Raw genomic sequence first — 21,415 nt, 5'->3', positions numbered from 1 at the left:
GGTAGCCTGTAGCGTAGTGGTTAAGGTAAATGACTGGGACCCGCAAGGTCAGTGGTTCGATCCCCGGTGTAGCCACAATAAGATCCGCACAGCCCTTGAGCAAGGCCCTTAACCCTACATTTCTCCAGGGGAGGATTGTCTCCTGCTTAGTCTAATCAACGGTAAGTTGCTTTGGATAAAAGCGTCTGCCAAATGACATGTAATGTAATGTTTATTGGCTCTGCTGACTTTGGGGTGGGGGGCTGTGGGTGATGACCCCGATGGTTTGGGTGCACAGTGAGGGGCGATCCGTTTTGGGATTCTGTGCCGACTTCTGCTCTTAAAGGCACGCTGGAACAGAAGCTAGAGCCGCACAAGCTTTCGTGATGTGACGTAGACACGAGTGAAGCGGCTCTTTTTCGGCCATTTCACTGACAAGTTGCAAAATAGTGTTTAATTTTATCCATAAAATATTGATCACAAAATATACAGAAACATATTTAAAACCTTAGCAACAAGGACTGACGGTTTCAGTGTTCAGAACAACCTACATTTGTTGACTTCTATATTTCCTGTGTATTGATACATATGAAAATGTAAGATGTGTCTGCTATCATCACTAAGGGCACAGAAAAAAGACATTGATGGTAGGGATAAATCCACACAGCATGGCAGTTTGAGGGCATTCATACATTTGTCTTGGGAGGTGCATCAGTGTTTGGACTGAACATTGCATTACATGTTAGGTTGTTGATACTTTTATTCAAAGTGACTTAGAGTTGATTAGACTAAGGCGGATACAAACCCACTGGAGCAATGTGGGGTTAATGGCTTACTTACTCAAGGGCTGTTTGCTTTTATTGTGGCTACAGTGGGGATCGAAGCACCGACCTTGTGGGTCCCAGTCATGTACCTTAACCACGAGGCTACAGGCTGCCCCTACACTGCCTGAGGATTTTTGACGGGGTGCCAGAGAGCAGATGGACAGATCAGGCCTCAGTGTTCAACATTTTCTCTGTGTGTTTCAGCCGCTCTGAACCTCAACACCAACGCCAACTCCAGAGGAGACTGTCTGGTACGTCATGATAATGAAAACAGCTTTATTATAAATATTATAACAAATTATAATATTATAATTTATTTAAAATAAATTATAAATTTACATAGAACCTTTCATACATTAAAATACAGCTCAAAGTGCTTTCCAAGCATAATAAAATAATAGCTAATAATAATAAAAACGTAATAGAACAGTTAGCGAAGAATGACAAAATATTTAAACTTAGCGCACCTGATCCGGAGCCACCTTGGGGGAGTAAACGTACAATCTATACCTTCTGACGGCAGTCAAATTTCTTTTTTACCAGTATAAAGAAAATGGGAAAAATGTTGCTTTTGCAAATTATTCCTAATATGTATTCGACCAAGGTCTGGTGCAGTCTGCAAACAACTGTAAAATTAGTTCTCACGTGCTGCAGTGGCGTGTAGGAGCCACAAGGTGGCAATGTGGCAGCAGATTCGTGTTGTGGATATCTGTGGTACTGAAGTTGCCTCTGTCCTCCAGGCCTATGTGGAGCTGAATGAGTACAAGACGAACGGGAACCAGGAGGGCTACTGGCAGGAGACGGGCCGATGGGTGGGCTACGAAGAGAGCTACGACCCCAACACAGGGGTCTGGGGCCCCTCACACATCTCCTACCTGACCTTCAAGAGCCTGGTGCAGCTGCGCAGAGCCATGTCCTCAGGTGAGAGGGGGGAGTGACGCAGTCATACGCCATTGCACCCACGTCAGTGTCAAAGGCGAGCAGATGTTGGCTTGGTCACGTCTCCTGGATGGGAGACTTGGGGAAGACTAGCTGCTGCTGGAAGAAGTGTGGGTTGCCCTGTATGCACTCAAACCCCAAATACTCCCCCCTCCCCCAACACTCCCTTCAGACCAAACCCAAAATCCACTGCCCGAGCAGAAAGATTGGGTCAAAGGTGACGTCCAGACTGAGGTTGCGCCTTAATGTGGTCCCATGGAACCCTACAAAAAGTGGGAGTGTGAACCCTGGTAAAAGTATTCCCATTAAACCATCTGGCCACCCCCGACAACTTCAAAATAAAGATGGCCTACTTACTTACCCCTTACATCTGATTGGCTACACAGTCTCTTGCCTTCCGACCTACTTTGATTGAAGGTGGTCACATAAAAATAAAATTGAGTTCTCGGGTTGCTTTCCTGCTTAAATGAAAGTAAATAAATAATATCAAAATAATAATTCATTTCAGGGTTTTCCTCCATGCCTGAAGCTGGCCAGTTCCTATCTATAGTTTTCTCAGTTTTCCAGGACTGAGACCTGTTATTAATACATTTACCACAAGGTGGTGTTAATAGTAAAGTTTTCTATTTTCTTATGAAATATAGAATACCTTTGCCTTCAGTCAGAAGGTCTTCAGTACAGACTACTCTATGTAATGATTATGCTGGGTACAGACTGCCATAGGTATATACGGAATATCCTGAATGGTCACATGGCCATCATAATGAACCCAGTTTGAAGGATTGGATGGAGCAAAAACCAGGATCAGGCCCAGGGTTGCCTACCCCTGGTATATACTGTGCTGGGTATAGCCGGGCTGTGCTGGGCAGAGACTCTGCTAGGTGAATACTGAGTTAGAATGTGTCTGGGATATACATTAGTGTTCTCTAATGCGTTGTTTTATATGCACATTCCTTTAAAGTCAAGACTGGCTTTGTTTTCCAGTACAGAGACAAGAACAAGGGTGTGTGAGTACACCCCACGCGGTTGTTTGTTAGTATGTCTCCTCACTCCCTCACACTCCTCTCTCCCTCCCTCCCTCCCTCCTCGCTGCGGTTGGTACCTGGGCACCGGTGCCATGCTCAGGCGTGTTCCTGCTGGACCTGGGTGAGAATAGCCTTTCGGCCGTGGCTGAGAAGGTGGTGGATGAGCTGGCGAGCAGGAGAGAGATCCAGCAGGGCGAGCGTGAGAACCTGCTGAGGGCTCTGCTGCAGAAGCGCAGGTAACATACACACCCATTTACCATTTACCATTACACCTGTGACAGGGTGTTCATCTGTACTGAACACACACAAACACACAACCATTTACCATTTACCGTTACACCTGTGACAGGGTGTTCATCTGTACTGAACACACACAAACACACAACCATTTACCATTTACCATTACACCTGTGACAGGGTGTTCATCTGTACTGAACACACACAAACACACAACCATTTACCATTTACCATTACACCTGTGACAGCGTGTTCATCTGTACTGTACTCTCTCTCTCACACACACACACACACACACAACCATTTACCATTTACCATTACACCTGTGACAGCGTGTTCATCTGTACTGTACTCTCTCTCTCACACACACACACACACACACACACACACACACACAACCATTTACCATTTACCATTACACCTGTGACAGCGTGTTCATCTGTACTGTACTCTCTCTCTCACACACACACACACACACACACAACCATTTACCATTTACCATTACACCTGTGACAGGGTGTTCATCTGTACTGAACACACACAAACACACAACCATTTACCATTACACCTGTGACAGCGTGTTCATCTGTTCTGTACTCTCTCTCACACACGCACACACACACACACACACAACTGTGACAGTGTGTTCACCTGTACTGTACTCTCTCTCTCACACACACACACACACACACACACACACACACACACACACACACACACAACCATTTACCATTACACCCGTGACGACATTTTCATCTGTACTATACTCTCTCTCTCTCACACACACACACACACACACACACACACACACACACACACACACACACACACACCCATTTACAATTTACCATTACACCTGTGACAGCGTGTTCATCTGTTCCGTACTCTCTCTCTCTCACACACACACACACACACACACATCTGTGACTACATGTTTATCTGTACTGCACTCACACTCACAAACACACACGCACACACACCTGTGACTATGTGTTTATCTGTACTGCACTCACACTCACAAACACACACGCACACACACCTGTGTATACGTGCTCACCTGGACTATTTTTACACACACACATACAAACACACACACTCACCTGTATTGCACTTATACGTACCTGGACACACTCACTTGCAAGGCGCTTCAACGCATCCTGTACTGTTCCTTTACTGGACCATTGGATTCCCCAAGTTTCTCTCAACTTCTGTGTCTCAGTTTATCCAGAAGCTTTCTGTGTCATAATCAGTCACTGCTGAACAAACGCTACAGTAGCCCTCTTACCGTTTCCAGTGGTTGCTTATTTCCATGCTGGCTTATTCATTACATCTGTTGCACACAATAAAACCTGTGAGTCAGCACTGAGGAATCAGTCTGTGATGCAGTGAGGCCTGTACATGTTACAATACGACTCGATCTCTGCAGCCAGTCTAACCAGGACACGGAAGCGTCATCTGGAATAGAGATGCAAGTCTTCTCTGTCACCAAGAAGGTAACCAACACTTACAACCCTGTCAACCTGCCTATCACCAAAGCAACACTGTGTAGTGACCAACAAAGCACAGACACGCAGTGAAATAACAACAGTTAACTACACGCAGAAATCCCTGAATTTTAATATGAAGTACCATATTCAGTACAGGAAAATGCTTGGTTTTAAGACAGTCAAATTCACTCTGATGAATGCATTTGCAGACATCCCACTCACATCCCACGCCAAAAATAGTTTCGGCAGACCAACCGACTGAGGCGGGGCTGCTCAGTTCCTTTATTAACACTTTTCGGTTCCTTAATTTGCGATTGTCCGTCAATTCGTGACAGGATTATGCTCATTTCTAAACTTTGCCTTTGGTGCACATTGCCGACTTGTGGGAGAATTCTGCCCGCTCGCGAGTATCAGGGAGCAGGTGCTCAATTCCGGGAGACTGCCGTACCTTCCGGGAGAGGTGGGATGTCTGCAATTGATCCAATTTGCACTTCTCCAAGACTCTTCATGTTGAATTCATTACACTGTGCTGTGTTGACAGCTTTATAAATGAACTGCTGGATGAGTTTGTAGTAGTTCGTTATCATTTGGTGGAAAATATTCATGGATTGCTGCATAGACTTGTGTTAGATATTACTGGTATTGCATAGTTCCCATAAATAATATCGATCCTCCCAAGCTGTCAGCTGTGCTTAGGTATTCTACAGTTGTTTGACCTTTGACCTTTGACCCCCCTCTGACAGAGAGATGCAGCAGGCAGTCTGGAGGCCTCAGTGGTCCTCTCAGGTGAGTGAGAGACGGCCATAAACTCTCCACGACACAAGGCTTAGGAATGACAAATATCTACACCAGTGGAGGCTCCTCCATAGAGGTGGAGGAGGCCTGGCCTCCCCAATAATTTGAGAGAAGAGAGAGATTTAAAAAAAACAATAAATATATTTATTTTATTTATTTATTTTAACAAAAAACATATTTTTTATTTTTTATATTCATATTATTTTAGTTTTGTTCATAAATCTAAATTTTCCCATGGCTAAAACCCAATATTGCAATTGTAAAGCAACAGGCCAGATTTCCCTATCAGTTTGTATTAAGGGAGGCCAGGCCAGGCCAGGCCTCCCCTAGGAAATGAGATTCTCATAGAAGTCAATGTAATGCATTTTTTTTCATGCCAATATGTGATTGGCCAGATCACTGAAAATGGGTGGGCAACGGAGGCCTGGCCTCACCATGCATTGTGTCCAGGGCTGAAAGATTGACATTTTGTTCGTCCAATCACATGCTACTGGTTCATTTGGAATCAACTATCCTTTCCTTTCCTATTCAACACAGAAGCCATTTTGAGAATTCGCTAGTCACTTCAGTCAAACAAACACTCGCCATAGTGGCTACGAGTGTCCTATCTTGTGCTTTTCAGGAAATTTAGAGAACACCCCTGGCTATCATCCCTGGAGTTTATAGCTCATTTGGCCAAACACTTTTGCTTAAAACTACCTCGGAAGTCGGCGAGATTCTAGCGCAATTTGAGATCTTGGGCTGGAGATATGCAGATTCCAGATACTAGGGAGTGAGAATGACATTCAATAGGTCATGTTAGACACCATTTGGGATTTATTGAACAGTTTTATTTTTTAATGTAGTCCATTTCGTTTTATTACAAGTCAATTTAATAATCTTCCATATCAAATTACCGAATTGTTGCTCTGTGAGGAAATTCACTCTAAATACGAATAGAGTGCTGCCCTCTAGTGGATAACGTTAACGTTAGATAAAGCCAACTGGAACCATATTTTTACATATTTTATATTAAATATATTGAATAAAACTACATATGATAAAGAAAGTGTTATCTTATCTTTTTTATATGCTAAACTTGATTAAATTGGTGATTACATGTTGAAGCTGTAGAAGAATGAAAAATGTAAGCTAAACAAAATTGTTTTTAACTACATAATTAAAATTCCTGCCTTTTACACATGTTCACTTGGCATTTATATTACATCCAAATGTCATTTCTCAGCTTAATTATCAGGCAGGCTCATAGACTTACAGCAATGTCATTTCTTCAGGAAGGCACAAGGCTAAGCTCTGCACAATGAATTTCATCAGCCAGAACTTTCTGACTGTAGCTTACACTCCAAATAGTATGCCTTTGGCCAGCACAAAGACAGATAAGAGAACAGGGAACATTCCATCGCGAGTGAAGTGAGCAAGCGGAAAAAAATGGCCTCCTCAATTCTGGAAGTCACCAGCCTCCACTGATCTACACTAATGAATCACATTACAGATCTAGATCTCGGTAGATCTCCAGGAACAGGGTTGGTTCCCACTGGTATAAGGGGTTGGGAATTGGGATTGTAATCTAGACGTTGCTACTGTAAAATACCCAGCGACATAAATGGATCTAATATGCAAAAAAGAAAAACCTGTGGTTTTGAGTGACGGCTGTTCGATTGACACGCGACAGGGGCGCTGGACTTCCTGAAGAAGCCCGTGCTGGCCTTTGTGCGTCTGCGCGAGGCCGTCGTCATGGAGACGGCCCTGGAGGCCTCGGTGGCCGTGCGCTTCGTCTTCGTCATGGTGGGGCCGGCCCAGGCCACCATGGACTACCATGAGTCAGGCCGCTCCATGGCCGCCCTACTGACCGATAGGGTAAGAGAGAGGGGGATGAACCGAGAACAGGAGAGGGGGCAGAGACACGGAGGCAGGGAGGAGCCTGGGACTGGACTAGAAAGGAGAGGGAAGGGAAGATGGGGAGAAGGAATGAGAGAGGAAGGAGAAGCCTTAAGGCTTTGAGGTTTATGGCTTGAATATAGTCCATTAAATGAATGTCCAGTTTCTTCTCCTTATTCTCCTCCTTCTTCTCCTCTTCCTCCTTCTTTTTCTCCTCATCCTTCTTCTCCTCCTCCTCCTCCTTCTTCTTCTTCTTCTTCTTCTCCTCCTTCTCCTTCTCCTTCTTCTTCTTCTTCTCCTTCTCCTTCTTCTTTTCCATCTTCTTCTCCTCCTCTCCCTCCTCAAAAGGGTTAGTTTCACACACAGTGCATAATTTGTAGTACCTGCAGTTGTTGGCGACCCCGGTCCGAAGGCTGACTCTGCCCCTCAGGTGTTCAACACGGCGGCGTTCCTGGCAGATTCCGAGAAGGAGCTGACGGACGCCATGGCAGACTTCATGGACTGCAGCATCGTGGTCCCGCCCACGGAGATCAAGAATGAAGTCATGCTCCAGTCTATCATCGACTTCCAGAAGAAGCTCCTCAGAGATCGACAGCGCCCGAGTGACACCCAGCTCTTTTTCAAAGACAAGCCCAAAGGTGAGGCCCGGCCCAGGAGCCTGCACCCTCTGGGTGCCACACCAGCACATGCCCAAACTGTGCCCACTAGCAAGTCACGAGACCTCCTGGGGTGCTTCATGAGATAACGTTAAACTTGAGACCCTTATGTCCTCCTGACACCCAGCAGAATACAAAAGATTATTGTGTGTGATTATTTTTTTTACATAATATGTTATTGTGTGTCTTGGATGACAAAAACAAATTGCAGTGAAAATACAGTACTATCAAAAAATTGTGCAGACTTCAGCAGAGTAGATATATGGTTCTTGAGATTAAGACCAAAGACCAATGTCCCCTGCAGAGGACTTAAATTAATAACCAAGTCTCAGGAGGATATTATAACCTTTTCCTTAAATTCACACCATCAAAGTAAAAACTCTATAGCATATACAGTTTGTTTACTGTTTTGATGAAAGAAAGTTAATTTTGCATTAACAATATCAGGGAACAATATCAATGCCTCACCCAGATATCGAAGCAGTAACTCTGAGTCCACGATTGTTCGGTAAAAGGCCTCATTTTCTCCCCGTCAGGCCAACAGTGGGGAAAGTAAATAGCATTTTGGGAGCTTTTTGAGTGTCCATCCATCCATTATCTGAACCCGCTTATCCTGAACAGGGTCGCAGGGGGGCTGGAGCCTATCCCAGCATACATTGGGTGAAAGGCAGGAATACACCCTGGACAGGTCGCCAGTCCATCGCAGGGCACACACACCATTCACTCACACACTCATACCTACGGGCAATTTAGACTCTCCAATCAGCCTAACCTGCATGTCTTTGGACTGTGGGAGGAAACCGGAGTACCCGGAGGAAACCCACGCAGACACGGGGAGAACATGCAAACTCCACACAGAGAGGCCCCGGCCGACGGGGATTCGAACCCAGGACCTCCTTGCTGTGAGGCGGCAGTGCTACCCACTGCGCCATCCGTGCCGCCGCTTTTTGAGTGTGATTATGGGAAAAGAAAATGATTGACAGTAAAGTTTTCTCTTTGTTTGAAGGCCCGGTGGAGCCCAGGGAGGACCCCCTGGCCCGTATGGGTTGGCCTTTCGGAGGCATGGTCAAAGACATCAAGAGACGCTACCCAAAATACCTGAGCGACTTCACTGACGGGCTCAACATCCAGGTCCTGTCTGCCGTCATCTTCATTTACTTCGCTGCCCTGTCTCCGGCCATTACTTTCGGCGGACTCCTGGGTGAGCGTGGGCATGACCACTCGGGGGTGAGGGTGGGGGTGGGTATTTACACAGGGCAGGGATGGGCAACTGCAAACCTGGGGACCAGAGTAGTCAATTTGTCAATTAGCTGTATGCTCCTAAGCCAATTGGCTCATAGATCAGACCAAAAAAATATGTGTGTTGCTGATTGGCCAGACTGTCTTCACACCTGACTCTTAGGTCAAGGAACCAGCAGCTTATTTGCCCTCAAGGACGGTAATTTGATGATCCCTGCTGTAAATAACAGGGACACTTATAATGTACAAGTTTTTGCATGAAATGCAGAAAAGGATATGGGTCTCCAAGTACGAAGCTCAGCTCAGCTTATCCAGGGCTTTGATTATCTTCATGGGCATTTCAGCAGGAAGGAAGACCAGTAATCACCCCAGCCTGGAAAGCAGTGGGATTACAAAGTTATCTGGATAAACCCAGAATAAAACCCAGACCCCTCTCAAATCTGAAACATGGACTGAGTAAAAAAAAAGAGCTGTTCTGGGTTAACCGCTGTAACTCTGCTTGGTGATATACCCTCGTTGGTTATCCATCCAGGATAGCAGGGCAGAGCAGTTGTGTGACTTGAACACGAGAGACCAACAACAGGGGTGCAACAGTCCAGTTCTGGAAGGCTGCAATATCTGCTGGTTTTTGGTGTTTTGATTTTCAGCCTTTAATTGGTTCATTTAAGTCACTAGAGTGGCTAGAGTCCACAAACCTTGTTTCCAAGGCTTGGCTGCTGATTGAAAGAGGGAACCAGAAAAGGCTGTGGATGATGCAGCCCTGCAGAGCTGCCATTGGACACCCCTAACATTAGCTTTAGGAGCGCGCACACGTCTTCATCACAGAGAACTGCCTGACGGGTTAGAGGTTTAGAGACTGTAGAGCCATCGGCTACATGGCTCGGGCAGTAAGAGCAGTTGTCTGGCAGTTGGAGGGTTGCCGGTTCGATCCCCCGCCCGGCCTGTGTCAAAGTGTCCTTGAGCAGGACACCTAACCCCAAAATGCTCCTGACGAGCTGGTCGGGGCCTTGCATGGCAGCCAATTGCCATCGGTGTGTGAGTGTGTGTATGAATGGGTGAATGGAGAAGCATCAATTGTACAGCGCTTTGGGTAAAGGCGCTATATAAATGCCTGCCATTTACCATTTTTCTGCTGAATGCTGACCTGCTGACCTGTGACCTCCACTCTCCACCGCAGCTGATAAGACGGAAGGATGGATGGGTGTTTCCGAGCTCATGATCTCCACCTCCATCCAGGGAATCATCTTCTGCTTCATTGCCGCCCAGCCGGTGTTGGTCATCGGCTTCTCCGGGCCCCTGCTGGTCTTCGAGGACGCCTTCTATGTAGTACGTGTGTCTCCTACTCGAGCCAATTAAATTCGGTTCATTTCCATGGCGCTTTGAATGGAGACGGTGTCACTAAGATGCTTTACAGGAAAATAGCAAAACAGTAGAAAATTGGGAAAGAGCCTCCAAAAAACAAGTGAGTTAAAACCACTCCTCAGTAGGAACAAAAAAAAGGAACAGAACAGTAGGTCTCCTCATGTTCTGCTTACATTGAGGTTGTGATACATCAGTCATTTCTTTGGTTTCAACAGAGCTTGCAGTTCCCAAGTTTTTAAATGGTACAAACATTTTCCTGTTTTTATTTTATATTTGGCCAAACAGTGTCTACAGTATGTGATGCGATGAAGGATATTTCAGTTATACAGACGTTTCCAAATACCAATTAGAAATGAGCAGTTATAGGGACATTCCCTTGGAGGTGAAATATCCCTTTTTTCACCTCAATCACCGAACATTACATTGCTGGTACTTACTGATATCATTATCCAAAAATGACTGACACAACTTCTGCATTTTTACATAGTATCCATTTATACAGATGGAAATACAGTATTGATCAAAGGTACAATGGTGGCTCCCTACCTGGAAATCAAACATGCAACCTTCTAGTTACAAGCCCAGTTCCTTAGCCATTTTACTGCTCTACCCGCCATAATACCTTTAGGCATTACTAAATACCCTGCTGTTTTTTTCATTTCTATACTTTAGAGCTAAAAGGGGTCCACTGATGTGATATGTAGGGTTGAGAATATACAGCACCTGTGTATGGTACATGTGAGGTCGTGGACTGTGGCAGTCCTGCTCCTCCGTGGTCCAGCCCACGCTTCGACACACCCTGGAGCTACAAATTCATCCCCCTGCCCTCTGAACGCCAGACTCTACACCCCTCCATACGGACTTTCTAGTTTACCTACTAGTTTACACGATCGTGACACTTGCCAGTTGCCTTTAGGCAATAGAAACAAATGTGCATAATTGGTTTATTATTCAATCATTTAAATGTATTTTAAAACCTTTTTTTCAAAGCCTAGATTTCCACTATATTATAATATAATATAAGCCACTATAAATGTTCACCCAAACTGTCTGGGTGTTGTAATGAGAACTGTGAGTTATTGGGGAGGGATAAGAGGAGTGATGCACACAAGAAGAACATTCTCAACCGGTTGAAAATAGGACGATAAATGTAAAACGCTTACTTATCCAAAACTAAAGGATGGACATATTTAATACTTTCATTGTGTTTCTGAAATGCCCTCTTCTGCAAATTGCATATAAAAACCTAGAAAGTGTGACCAACCACCATGTTACTCCTTTAATACATCAAACTTATAGGCCAGCGGAGGATGGGCATGGCCCAATAGCCGGGTTTCTCCTGAGATTTCTTTCCATTGGGGAGTTTTTTTGTTTTTTTTAACCACTATTTGAGGGTTTTTCTCTCCATAAGGGGGACTCATATGCTATTTGGGGGCTTAAGGCTGATAGGTTTCATTCTCTTCAGTGTTACTCTGTAAAGCGTCTTTGTGATAGTCTTCTGTGAAAAGTGCTATAGAAAAATAAATTGAATTGAATAGACCTGTCATATTGATTCCCCCCCCCCCCCCCCCCCCCCTCCACCCTTGCCCATGCAGTTCTGTAAGGCCCGGGGGATTGAGTACATCGTGGGCCGGGTGTGGGTGGGCATCTGGCTGGTGGTCATCGTGGTGGTGATGGTGGGCATAGAGGGGAGCTTCCTGGTCAAGTTCATCTCCCGCTTCACGCAAGAGATCTTCTCCATCCTCATCTCCCTCATTTTCATCTATGAGACCTTTGCCAAGCTCTTTAAGGTACATCGCCTCCCCCATTCCCATTCTATCTCGACTCTTGCCTACATCAATCTCTCACTCTCTCTCTCCGTTCACCTCCACTCCATCTTTTCTATGTATATGTGCCTGATTCTTTAATGTACCATCAAACATGTTTTGCAATTCTTTTGATTTACCAAAGAGTTCTGCAGCTGAAGTATGCTGCAATGGACTTGCCCAAAAGCCAGTGACTGTTCCCTCATACAGGCCCCATAGTGGGTAGCATGATGGGGCAGTGGGTTGCAATTGCTATTTTTTTGCTCTATATTTCTTTTATCTTACACTTTCCCATTTATTATTTCATTTCCATTTAATAATTTCTGTCCTTCTTTCATATTTTTGTACTTTGCATTTTGCATAAGCAATTTGAACAGTTGTGAGAAAAGTGCCTTCCAGATAATTGCTAGTAATATATTATTTATATTTGTTATATTTTACATCCTATAGACTGCAAGGTACCACAGGAGAGCCAGATAATATTTTACACCCAACAAGCCACACAGTACTATAGGGGAGTCAGTTATAATTTAACACCCTACAGTCCACGGAGAACTGCAGGAAAGTCAGTGACTCTTTCTCTTGTTAGTTGACCTGTTCTCCTCTTGCATCCAGATCTTCCAAGCCCATCCCCTGGTGCTGAACTACGATCATCTGAACTCTTCTAAGCCCTATTCTTTCCAACTCATAGATGAAATGATAAAAAGTAATGCAAACAGCACAGACAACGAAAAGATCGTCTACCCAAACACTGCCCTGCTCTCCATGTGCCTCATGTTTGGATGTTTCTTCATCGCCTTCTTCCTCCGCCATTTCAAGAATGGACGTTTTCTGCCTGGTCCAGTAGGTCATTGGTCCTTTTCAAATGATTCATTAATGATCCCTTCCACAGATTACTCACTGATTTGTTTTAGTGGACCTTATGTCCAGACTCTGTTGGTCTTTGCGGCCACTAGTATTCAGCTGTATTATTGAAGATTCTATCATGCTATGAGCTGTCAAGGAATGTAAAAGCTCTTGATGTGCTTGAGACAGGGCCTGATTAATCAAGAAAAAACAAGTACGTATGACAAATTGCATTCTCAACCACTGTCAGCAGGACTTGGATGAGTAAGATGACCACAGGGATCTACTCTGTTTATTTAAGTGTAGTCTGGAGAAGCTGACTGGCTAATCTGACAGTACTCTGTAACAAGCCTCATGATGTGCTTCTCTTCAGATACGTCGAATGATTGGAGATTTCGGGGTCCCCATTGCCCTTTTCATCATGGTTTTTATTGATATCGCCATTGAAGATACCTACACACAGGTTTGTGGTGGTCTATTAATTCTGTGTTACGGTAAGACTCAGAGTTCCAATGTTCAGATGACAATTTCTGTGGTACAACCTGGAGGCCAGAACTTGTGGCAAATACCAAAAAATAAAAATAAAAAATAAAAATTGGATGCATGAAATATTTTTAGCACCACTAGTGTGAAGGAAGCTCAGTAAAGGCAAGGGTGCCGTGTAATAGTACTTATGAGCAGAGGTGGAAAGTCCAGGGGTCAGAAAGTAAAAGTTCTGCTATATGTTTGTTTGTTTGTTTGTTTGTTTGTTTGACCCATTGTTCTACCCTCAGGCTGAACAATTGCACTAATCCCTGCTGAAAAAAACAGCTCATACTAGGTTTTGAAACAGCTGGTAGCTGGTTGACCAGCTCAGACCAGCGACATACTTAATATGGTTCGACCAGCTCAAGCTGGGTAGCTGGTCATTTCAAGCTGGTCATAGCTGGATTTTACACCAGGGATGAGCAAATCCAGGTGATTGGAATACTATACTGGGCAAGGACTTTTACTTTCTGAACATGGACTTTACACCTCTGTTTATGAGACAGAGTCTGCCCTGCAGACAAAAACAGCCCGTCCAAGCAGTGAAAATGGAATGAAATGGAAGGAGAGAGAAATTATCTCCTCCTTCTCCTGGGCAGAAACTGTCGGTGCCCAAAGGCCTATCGGTGACCAGGCCCTCAGATAGGGGCTGGCTGATCCACCCCCTTGGAAAGAATAGAGATTTCCCTATCTGGATGATGTTTGCCTGCTTTGTCCCAGCCTTGTTGGTCTTCATCCTCATCTTCCTCGAGTCCCAGATCACCACGTAAGTCATGTCTTCATCTTCCTCGAACGATAGACCAAGCCTAGTCCTAGACTTAATTCAATTTTAGAAGAATTTTAGATTTGTTAGTTTGATTTAGCCAGCTTTCAGTAATTAGTTCTACCTCCTGGCCTAAGAATTGTGCCAGTTAGCAGATCCAGGGGATTGGAACAAAATACAAAGGACTTTTCATTTCTGAACCTGAATTTTCCACCTGTATTTTTGAGGAGCTAAAGTACCTGACACATGAAAATGGGCACAAATTCACTGAAATGCATAGATTTTATTACAAAATACATAATGCCAACTAGACATGTATCCTTCATCTAAAATTTAAATGGTGGAAGTATCAGTTCCTTTGCTTTGAGTGATACAGAGCAACCTGTTTTAGTTATGAAAAACATAAATATAAATATATAATTTAAAACACGGGGACTGGAAATTCCATAATTTAGGACCATAGCCACTGCAATGTACAGTACTGTGCAAATGTTTTAGGCAGGTGTGAAAAAATGCTGTAAAGAAAAAATGCTTTCAAAAATAGAAATATTAATAGTTTATTTTTATCAATTAACAAAATGCAAAGTGAGAAAAATCTAAATCAAATCAATATTTGGTGTGACCACCCTTTGGTGTGACCACCCACTTGCACAAAGTCAGGGATTTTGTAGGCATATAGTTAGGTGTGTGATTAACCAATTATACCAAACAGGAGCTAATGATCATCAATTTAATATGTAGGTTGAAACACAATCATTAACTGAAACAGAAACAGCTGTGTAGGAGGGTTAAAACTGGGTGAGGAACAGCCAAAGTGAGGTTGCTGAAGACAGTTTAATGGCAGAAGTCATAACCATGGCAAGACTGAGCACTGCAACAAGACACAGGGTAGTTATACTGCATCAGCAAGGTCTCTCCCAGGCAGAAATTTCAAGGCAGACAGGGGTTTCCAGATGTCCTGTCCAGGCTCTGTTGAAGAAGCACAAAGAAACAGGCGACGTTGAGGACCATAGACACAGTGGTCGGCCAAGGATACTTAGTGCAGCAGATGAAAGACACATCATGCTTACTTCCCTTCGCAATCGGAAGATGTCCAGCAGTGCCATCAGCTCAGAATTGGCAGAAACCAGTGGGACCCAGGTACACCAATCTACTGTGTGGAGATCTACTGTGGTGTCTTCATGGAAGAATTGTGGCCAAAAACCCATACCTCCGATGTGGAAACAAGGCCAAGTGACTGAACTATGCACGAAAACACAGGAACTGGGGTGCAGAAAAATGGCAGCAGGTTCTCTGAACTGATGAGTCAAAATATTTGGCTGTAGCAGAAGGCAGTTTGTTCACCGAAGGGCTGGAGAGTGATACAAGAATGAGTGTCTGCAGGCAACAATGAAGCATGGTGGAGGTTCCTTGCAAGTTTGGGGCTGTTTTTCGGGGATTTGGTCAGAATTAATAGTCTCCTCAATGCCGAGAAGTACAGGCAGATACTTATCTATCCATCATTAAGAACTATTTTCAGTGTAAAGAAGAACAAGGAGTCCTGGGAGTGATGGTATGGCCCCCACAGAGCCCTGATCTCAACATCATTGAGTCTGTCTGGGATTACATGAAGCGACAGAAGCATTTGAGGCTGCCTAAATCCACAGATGAACTGTGGCTAATTCTCAAAGATGTTTGGAACAACCTACCTGCTGAGTTCCTTCAAAAACTGCAAATGTGTGCAAATATACCTAGAAAAATTGATGCTGTTTTGAAGGGTGGTCACACCAAATATTGATTTGATTTAGATTTTTCTTCTGTTCATTCACTTCTTCTGTTCATGCATTTTGTTAATTGATAAAAAAAACTATTAACAGTCCTATTTTTGAAAGCATTCTTATTTTACAGCATTTTTTCACACCTGCCGAAAACTTTTGCACAGTACTGTATATGACTGACACAACGTCAATAAGGCGGCGAAGGATGACACTGCTTGCGGTCTGTTCACTGTTCACGGCAGGCTGATCGTGAGCAAGCCCGAGAGAAAGATGGTGAAGGGGTCGGGCTTTCACTTTGATCTGCTGATCCTGGTGGTCATGGGCGGCATCAGCTCCATTTTTGGCGTGCCCTGGCTGAGTGCCGCCACAGTGCGTTCCGTTACTCATGCCAACGCCCTGACTGTCATGAGCAAGGGGCCCAAGGCCGAGATCGAGAAGGTGCTGGAGCAGAGGGTCAGCGGGATTCTGGTGGCCACGCTGGTCGGTGAGTCCTACCGCCCTGTTTCCCATCTACTAGAGCAGGGCTGCCCAACCCTGTTCCCGGAGATGAACCGTCCTGTAGGTTTTCACTCCAACAACTAATTCCACCAATTTAGCAGCTTGAAAAGTTCTCTAGATGTTGAATGAGGTGTGCTGTGTTAGGGTTGGAGTGAAAACCTGCAGGACGGTAGATCTCCAGGAACAGGTTTGGTGGCCCCTGTACAAGAGCAACAGCCCCAAATGAGGGTGGGTTCAACATGTTTTAAAATATCCACCCCAATTAATTTTTTACAATCGATTTCTTAACGAATTTCTGTTACTGTGTATCACAACTTGCCGGACAATGTAGGATGGGTTTCCTCTCTATAGCCGGGTTTTTTAGGTGTTTTAGGGTTCTCTCTGTGGAGTTTTTTTTACCTGATGTGTTTGCTGTTTTTGGGGTTCAGTTCTGGTGTTTGCCCTTCTACTTTGCGAAGTGGTTTTACTTGTTTAAGATGTTTCTTGGTAAGACAACCCTTACAGAACTGGAATGAATTGTAAAATATACATTTAAAAAAAACATGAACTGACTGACCTATGGGCTGACATATGGGCTGCACCTCCCCCTTACCAAACCTTTGTGTTTACACTCATGAACCTCCTCGTGGATTACAGTGTCTGCTGATTAACATAATATTTTTTGTTTACTGGTCCTTGCAAAGGGAGAGCTGGAAAGATGGATTTTTTATGACATTTTTTGGATAGGGAAAAGATGCCCCCATGTTTCTGGCGTAACAGCGGCCATGCACGTACCTTGTCTTTCCAGGACTTTCCATCCTGATGGAACCCATCCTGAAGATGATTCCGATGACGGCTCTCTTTGGGATCTTCCTGTACATGGGCATCACCTCCCTCAACGGGATCCAGCTATGGGACCGCATTCTTCTCTTGTTCACCCCAAAGAAGTACTACCCTTCGGATGCGTACGCCACCATGGTACAGCCCACTCTACAGCTTCCCTGCTGCTTACATTAGAGATAAAATGTGCAAGACAAACATTCAATGATGCTATTTCACACTGAAAAAAAGAAATATCTTAAAAAATGTTTTAGTCTTGTAATGAGTCTTAGGGCCATTTCATAAACGCAGATTAAATGTAGTCCTGGACTAAATCAAGCTTTGTATGGAGAATCTAACTTTCTAACTTTAAGACTTCATCTGTGTCTGAAATGTGTCCTTAAAGTGTTATTTAAGTCTTGTAAGTTGAAAGAAATGAGCTTGTTTTAAGTTTGCTCACCCATTGACAAATCTTGAAATTAGTAAAATGTTCTTACATCATCTGCAATATTTTTTGTCTTATTTAGCAAAAAAAAGTATTGAAATGAGATTCTATGTTTCAATATAAGATTAAAATAGTGTCTTATTTGTAGTTTTCAGTGCAGCCAGCTGCGAGGAAAGGATTAAACAGACGTCTTGTCGTCCCCCGCCTTCTTTTCTTCCTTTGCAAAACATGCACCCTTATTCCACATTGAATCTTCCCTGGTTTCTCTTCCTTCTCTGTTTCAGGTGACACCGCTGCGGATGCACCTGTTCACTATCATCCAGGTCGTGTCCCTGGTGGTCCTGTGGGCGGTGAAGTCCAGCCCTGCCTCCCTGGCCCTGCCCTTCATCATCATCCTCACCATCCCGCTCCGCATCCTCATGACAGGCCGCCTCTTCACTGTCAGGGAAATGAAATGCGTGAGTAACGGAAGCAACTATTCACACTCCACTGTAGCATAGTGGTTAAGGTACATGACTGGGACACGGAAGGTCGGTGGTTCGATCCCTTGTGTAGCCACAATAAAATCTGTACAGCCATTGGACCCTTGAGCAAGGCCCTTAACCCTGCATTGCTCCAGGGGAGGATTGTCTCCTGCTTAGTCGAATCAACTGTACGTCGCTTTGGAAAAGAGCGTCTGCCAAATGCTATTAATGTAATGTAATGTGAGACTTGAAATCTTATTTCTTTTACTTTTTTGCTCAGCGAGACAAAAAGATTACCAATAAGGTTAGAGACTTACTAATTTCACAATTTGCCAATGGTGTAAGATACTTTTTGCTTGACAACTTAAATTAACTTAGTTAAGCTAGTGTGTTCCACTTTGGAGGAAAAAAAGATTGCATGGTTCATTACGAGACTAAAACAGTCGTTGAGGCATGTATGTGCAGTATACTCTACTAGTGACACTGACTTTTAGATTAGATGACAGTGCTTTACTGTCCTCGTGTAAGATAAATCTTTCTACAGCATATACAGAAAATATGATTGTGCTGGTAACAGTCGTAGCAACCCAAAGACAAACTATGAGCCCAATCCTAATTTGAGGCACTCTACACCCTCTGCATGACATAGTAGCCTCATCAAGAACAAGAAAAATGAAAATCATATTGAATCAATTATGTCAGTATTGCATGTAAAACCATTTTTGTTAGGATTAAGTGGCTCAGAATTCAATGGGACACACATTCCTTTCAGTGAGACTCCATACCAAGTGCTCATCGACCATATCATATCCCCACTTAAGGATATAGAGGGGGAAAAGGCTTAGCTTTCACAAAAAATCAAGCCAAGTGTGAGAATCTCAAGACATGACTCGGCCCTAACAGAGCGGTCAATAGGAAAATAACACTAATAATGAGGCTTTCTAATGAGATAAACATCCTTTTCCATTAATGATGGATTGCTTCACAACCCAGATTCTAATCTTGAAGATATTTTACACTTTACATAGATAGATAGATAGATAGATAGATAGATAGATACTTTATTCATCCCGAGGGAAATTTTAGACATGACTGATTATGTGGCGTGACTTCATCATGTGTGGTAGAAGAAGTTCTGTTGTTCCAGTGTTCTGCTGTAACCTTGTGTTTTGTTGTGGTGTGTCACAGTTGGATGCTGATGATGTCAAGGTGGACCTGGAGGAAGAGATAGGGGTGGATATGTACTCGGAGTCCACACTACCGTAGACACCTGTCTTTTAGAAGTACTTTAAAACTCAACAGAATCATAATTGCATTTTTCTAAGGGGGGTGCTTTTTGCGTGGCTGGTACTCAAATAGGTGTCTTTAGCATTCTGATATGAAAACAAAATTGACCCAAACATTTTTGTTAAACATTAAAAATGGAGCATTACAAATGTAATTGTCATTTTAGGATTTTTAGGTTAGCCATTTTTTTTAACCATACTATCATTAATTTAATTAATTATTTTGTTTGCTCATTATGATGATGTTTGCTTGCCACAAAATATTTTACTTTTCATTGTTGGCTTGGGGCAGTAGTACTTTTTTGTTGTTGTGAGTTGTCAGTAGAATTATTTTTTTATAGCTGAGTTTTATAGCTCTAGTTTTGTATAGCATTCAAACTCTATACCTTGCACAAGGAATGCTTGGGGCATTGTCTCGAATTATAAGGAATCGACAGCATATGATGACATAAAAAAAAGAAAATGTTTTGTCCATTCTTATTTGTGCTTTATTTTGAGTGTGAATGGGATGTCATAATTATGATCTGTAAATATGTCAAAGCTGAAATCATGGTAGACATGGTCTACCGCAATATCCAGGCATTTTCAAAGGAAACCAAATTAAAGAGAATGTGTGTGTGGGTGTGTGTATTTGTTTTTTGAGACAAACTGCATGTGCTTCTTAATAATGCATCTATTAAAAGTGGATTTTTCTCTCATTCTGTGGTTACCGCTGCAGTATACCTTCAAATGTTTATTCCAGTGATGACAAACCCATCCATTCTGAAAAAGAAAAAATAAACTATTCAATGTTGCAAACTAATCCTAAAGTAGCACCGACTAGGCAGAAGAGGTTGACCCCCTTCACTGTGATAAATCTGCAGCAGCTCTTATTGCTGGTTTCTTGTCCAGACGTGATAAAACGCTGCCGCATGCTGCCCTTCTGACATGGTTCCGGAATGTTCTATGGAAGGGAAATGGAATAGGCTCGGCTCTAGCCTTGCTGCTGGTCAAGGCAATTAATTTTTAAGACAAATCTAAAATCTAAAATATATATATATAATATTTTTTCATATTTTTATATTTATATATAATTTTATTTTTTTTGCAACAGTTAACAAAGAATCACCCAAAACAATTAATTCAACTAATGTACAGTCCCCTCAAAAGGTATTGGAACAGCAAGGTCAATTCCTTTGTTTTTGCTCTACACTCAAGACAATTGAGTTAGAGGGCAAAAGCTGAATTTCAGCTTTTATTTCCTGGTATTTTTAAATCTAAATTTGTTAAACAATTTAGAACATATCGTATCAGACCACCCTATTTGTGGGTGAGGAAAAGTATTATTTGTTTTGTGACTGACAAGTATTTCATGCTGCCCAGATGTGTCCTGTTAGGTTGATTCATTAAACAATAAACAGTTCTGAATGTCTCTTGGTTTTAGCCTTTGGTTTTGCCTGTGAAGACTGCGTTTGTGTTAGAAATGATACACCAACATGAAGACCAGATAGCTGTCTTTGGGAGAAAAGCAAGCCATTTTGAAGCTTAGAAAAGAGGGGAACCAGAGCCATCGCACAGCTTGTACAACAACATAGAATGTCCTGAAAAAGAAAAAAAACGCTGCCATACTGAGCAAGTCATCGAACAGCAGTTGATGAAAGAAACATTGTGAGAGCTGTGAAGAAAGACCCCAAAATATTGGTCAGTGACATCATAAACAATCTCCACAGGCCATGGGTGAAGGTATCTCAATCAACCGTTCGAAGAAGACTTAGAGAGGAGCTATTTGTAATCTTGTGGTATAGAGATGAGCCACAAACGTTCTAGA

General features: G+C 43.2%; 1 protein-coding gene across 1 annotated transcript in view; it reads left to right on the top strand.

Moving 5' to 3' along the window:
• LOC133115073 (band 3 anion exchange protein-like) overlaps positions 1 to 20,306 on the top strand; it is a 24,232-nt gene extending 3,926 nt beyond the window's left edge. Inside the window, exons 5-21 of the mRNA XM_061224795.1 lie at positions 1,008 to 1,054; positions 1,544 to 1,724; positions 2,868 to 3,003; positions 4,431 to 4,497; positions 5,235 to 5,277; positions 6,959 to 7,143; positions 7,595 to 7,802; positions 8,827 to 9,021; positions 10,237 to 10,385; positions 12,017 to 12,211; positions 12,842 to 13,069; positions 13,446 to 13,535; positions 14,197 to 14,363; positions 16,360 to 16,601; positions 17,403 to 17,572; positions 18,143 to 18,316; positions 19,511 to 20,306. Coding sequence (XP_061080779.1) covers positions 1,008 to 1,054; positions 1,544 to 1,724; positions 2,868 to 3,003; positions 4,431 to 4,497; positions 5,235 to 5,277; positions 6,959 to 7,143; positions 7,595 to 7,802; positions 8,827 to 9,021; positions 10,237 to 10,385; positions 12,017 to 12,211; positions 12,842 to 13,069; positions 13,446 to 13,535; positions 14,197 to 14,363; positions 16,360 to 16,601; positions 17,403 to 17,572; positions 18,143 to 18,316; positions 19,511 to 19,588 — 2,555 coding nt within the window. The 3' untranslated portion in view covers positions 19,589 to 20,306. The remainder of the gene's footprint in view (positions 1 to 1,007; positions 1,055 to 1,543; positions 1,725 to 2,867; positions 3,004 to 4,430; positions 4,498 to 5,234; positions 5,278 to 6,958; positions 7,144 to 7,594; positions 7,803 to 8,826; positions 9,022 to 10,236; positions 10,386 to 12,016; positions 12,212 to 12,841; positions 13,070 to 13,445; positions 13,536 to 14,196; positions 14,364 to 16,359; positions 16,602 to 17,402; positions 17,573 to 18,142; positions 18,317 to 19,510) is intronic.
• The last annotated feature ends 1,109 nt before the right edge of the window (positions 20,307 to 21,415 follow it).

This window comes from Conger conger, chromosome 16 (genome assembly GCF_963514075.1).
Source record: "Conger conger chromosome 16, fConCon1.1, whole genome shotgun sequence".
NCBI classification, from domain to species: domain Eukaryota; kingdom Metazoa; phylum Chordata; class Actinopteri; order Anguilliformes; family Congridae; genus Conger; species Conger conger.
Note: the sequence above shows the minus strand (reverse complement) of the source record. Positions and strands in the feature narration are given on the sequence as shown.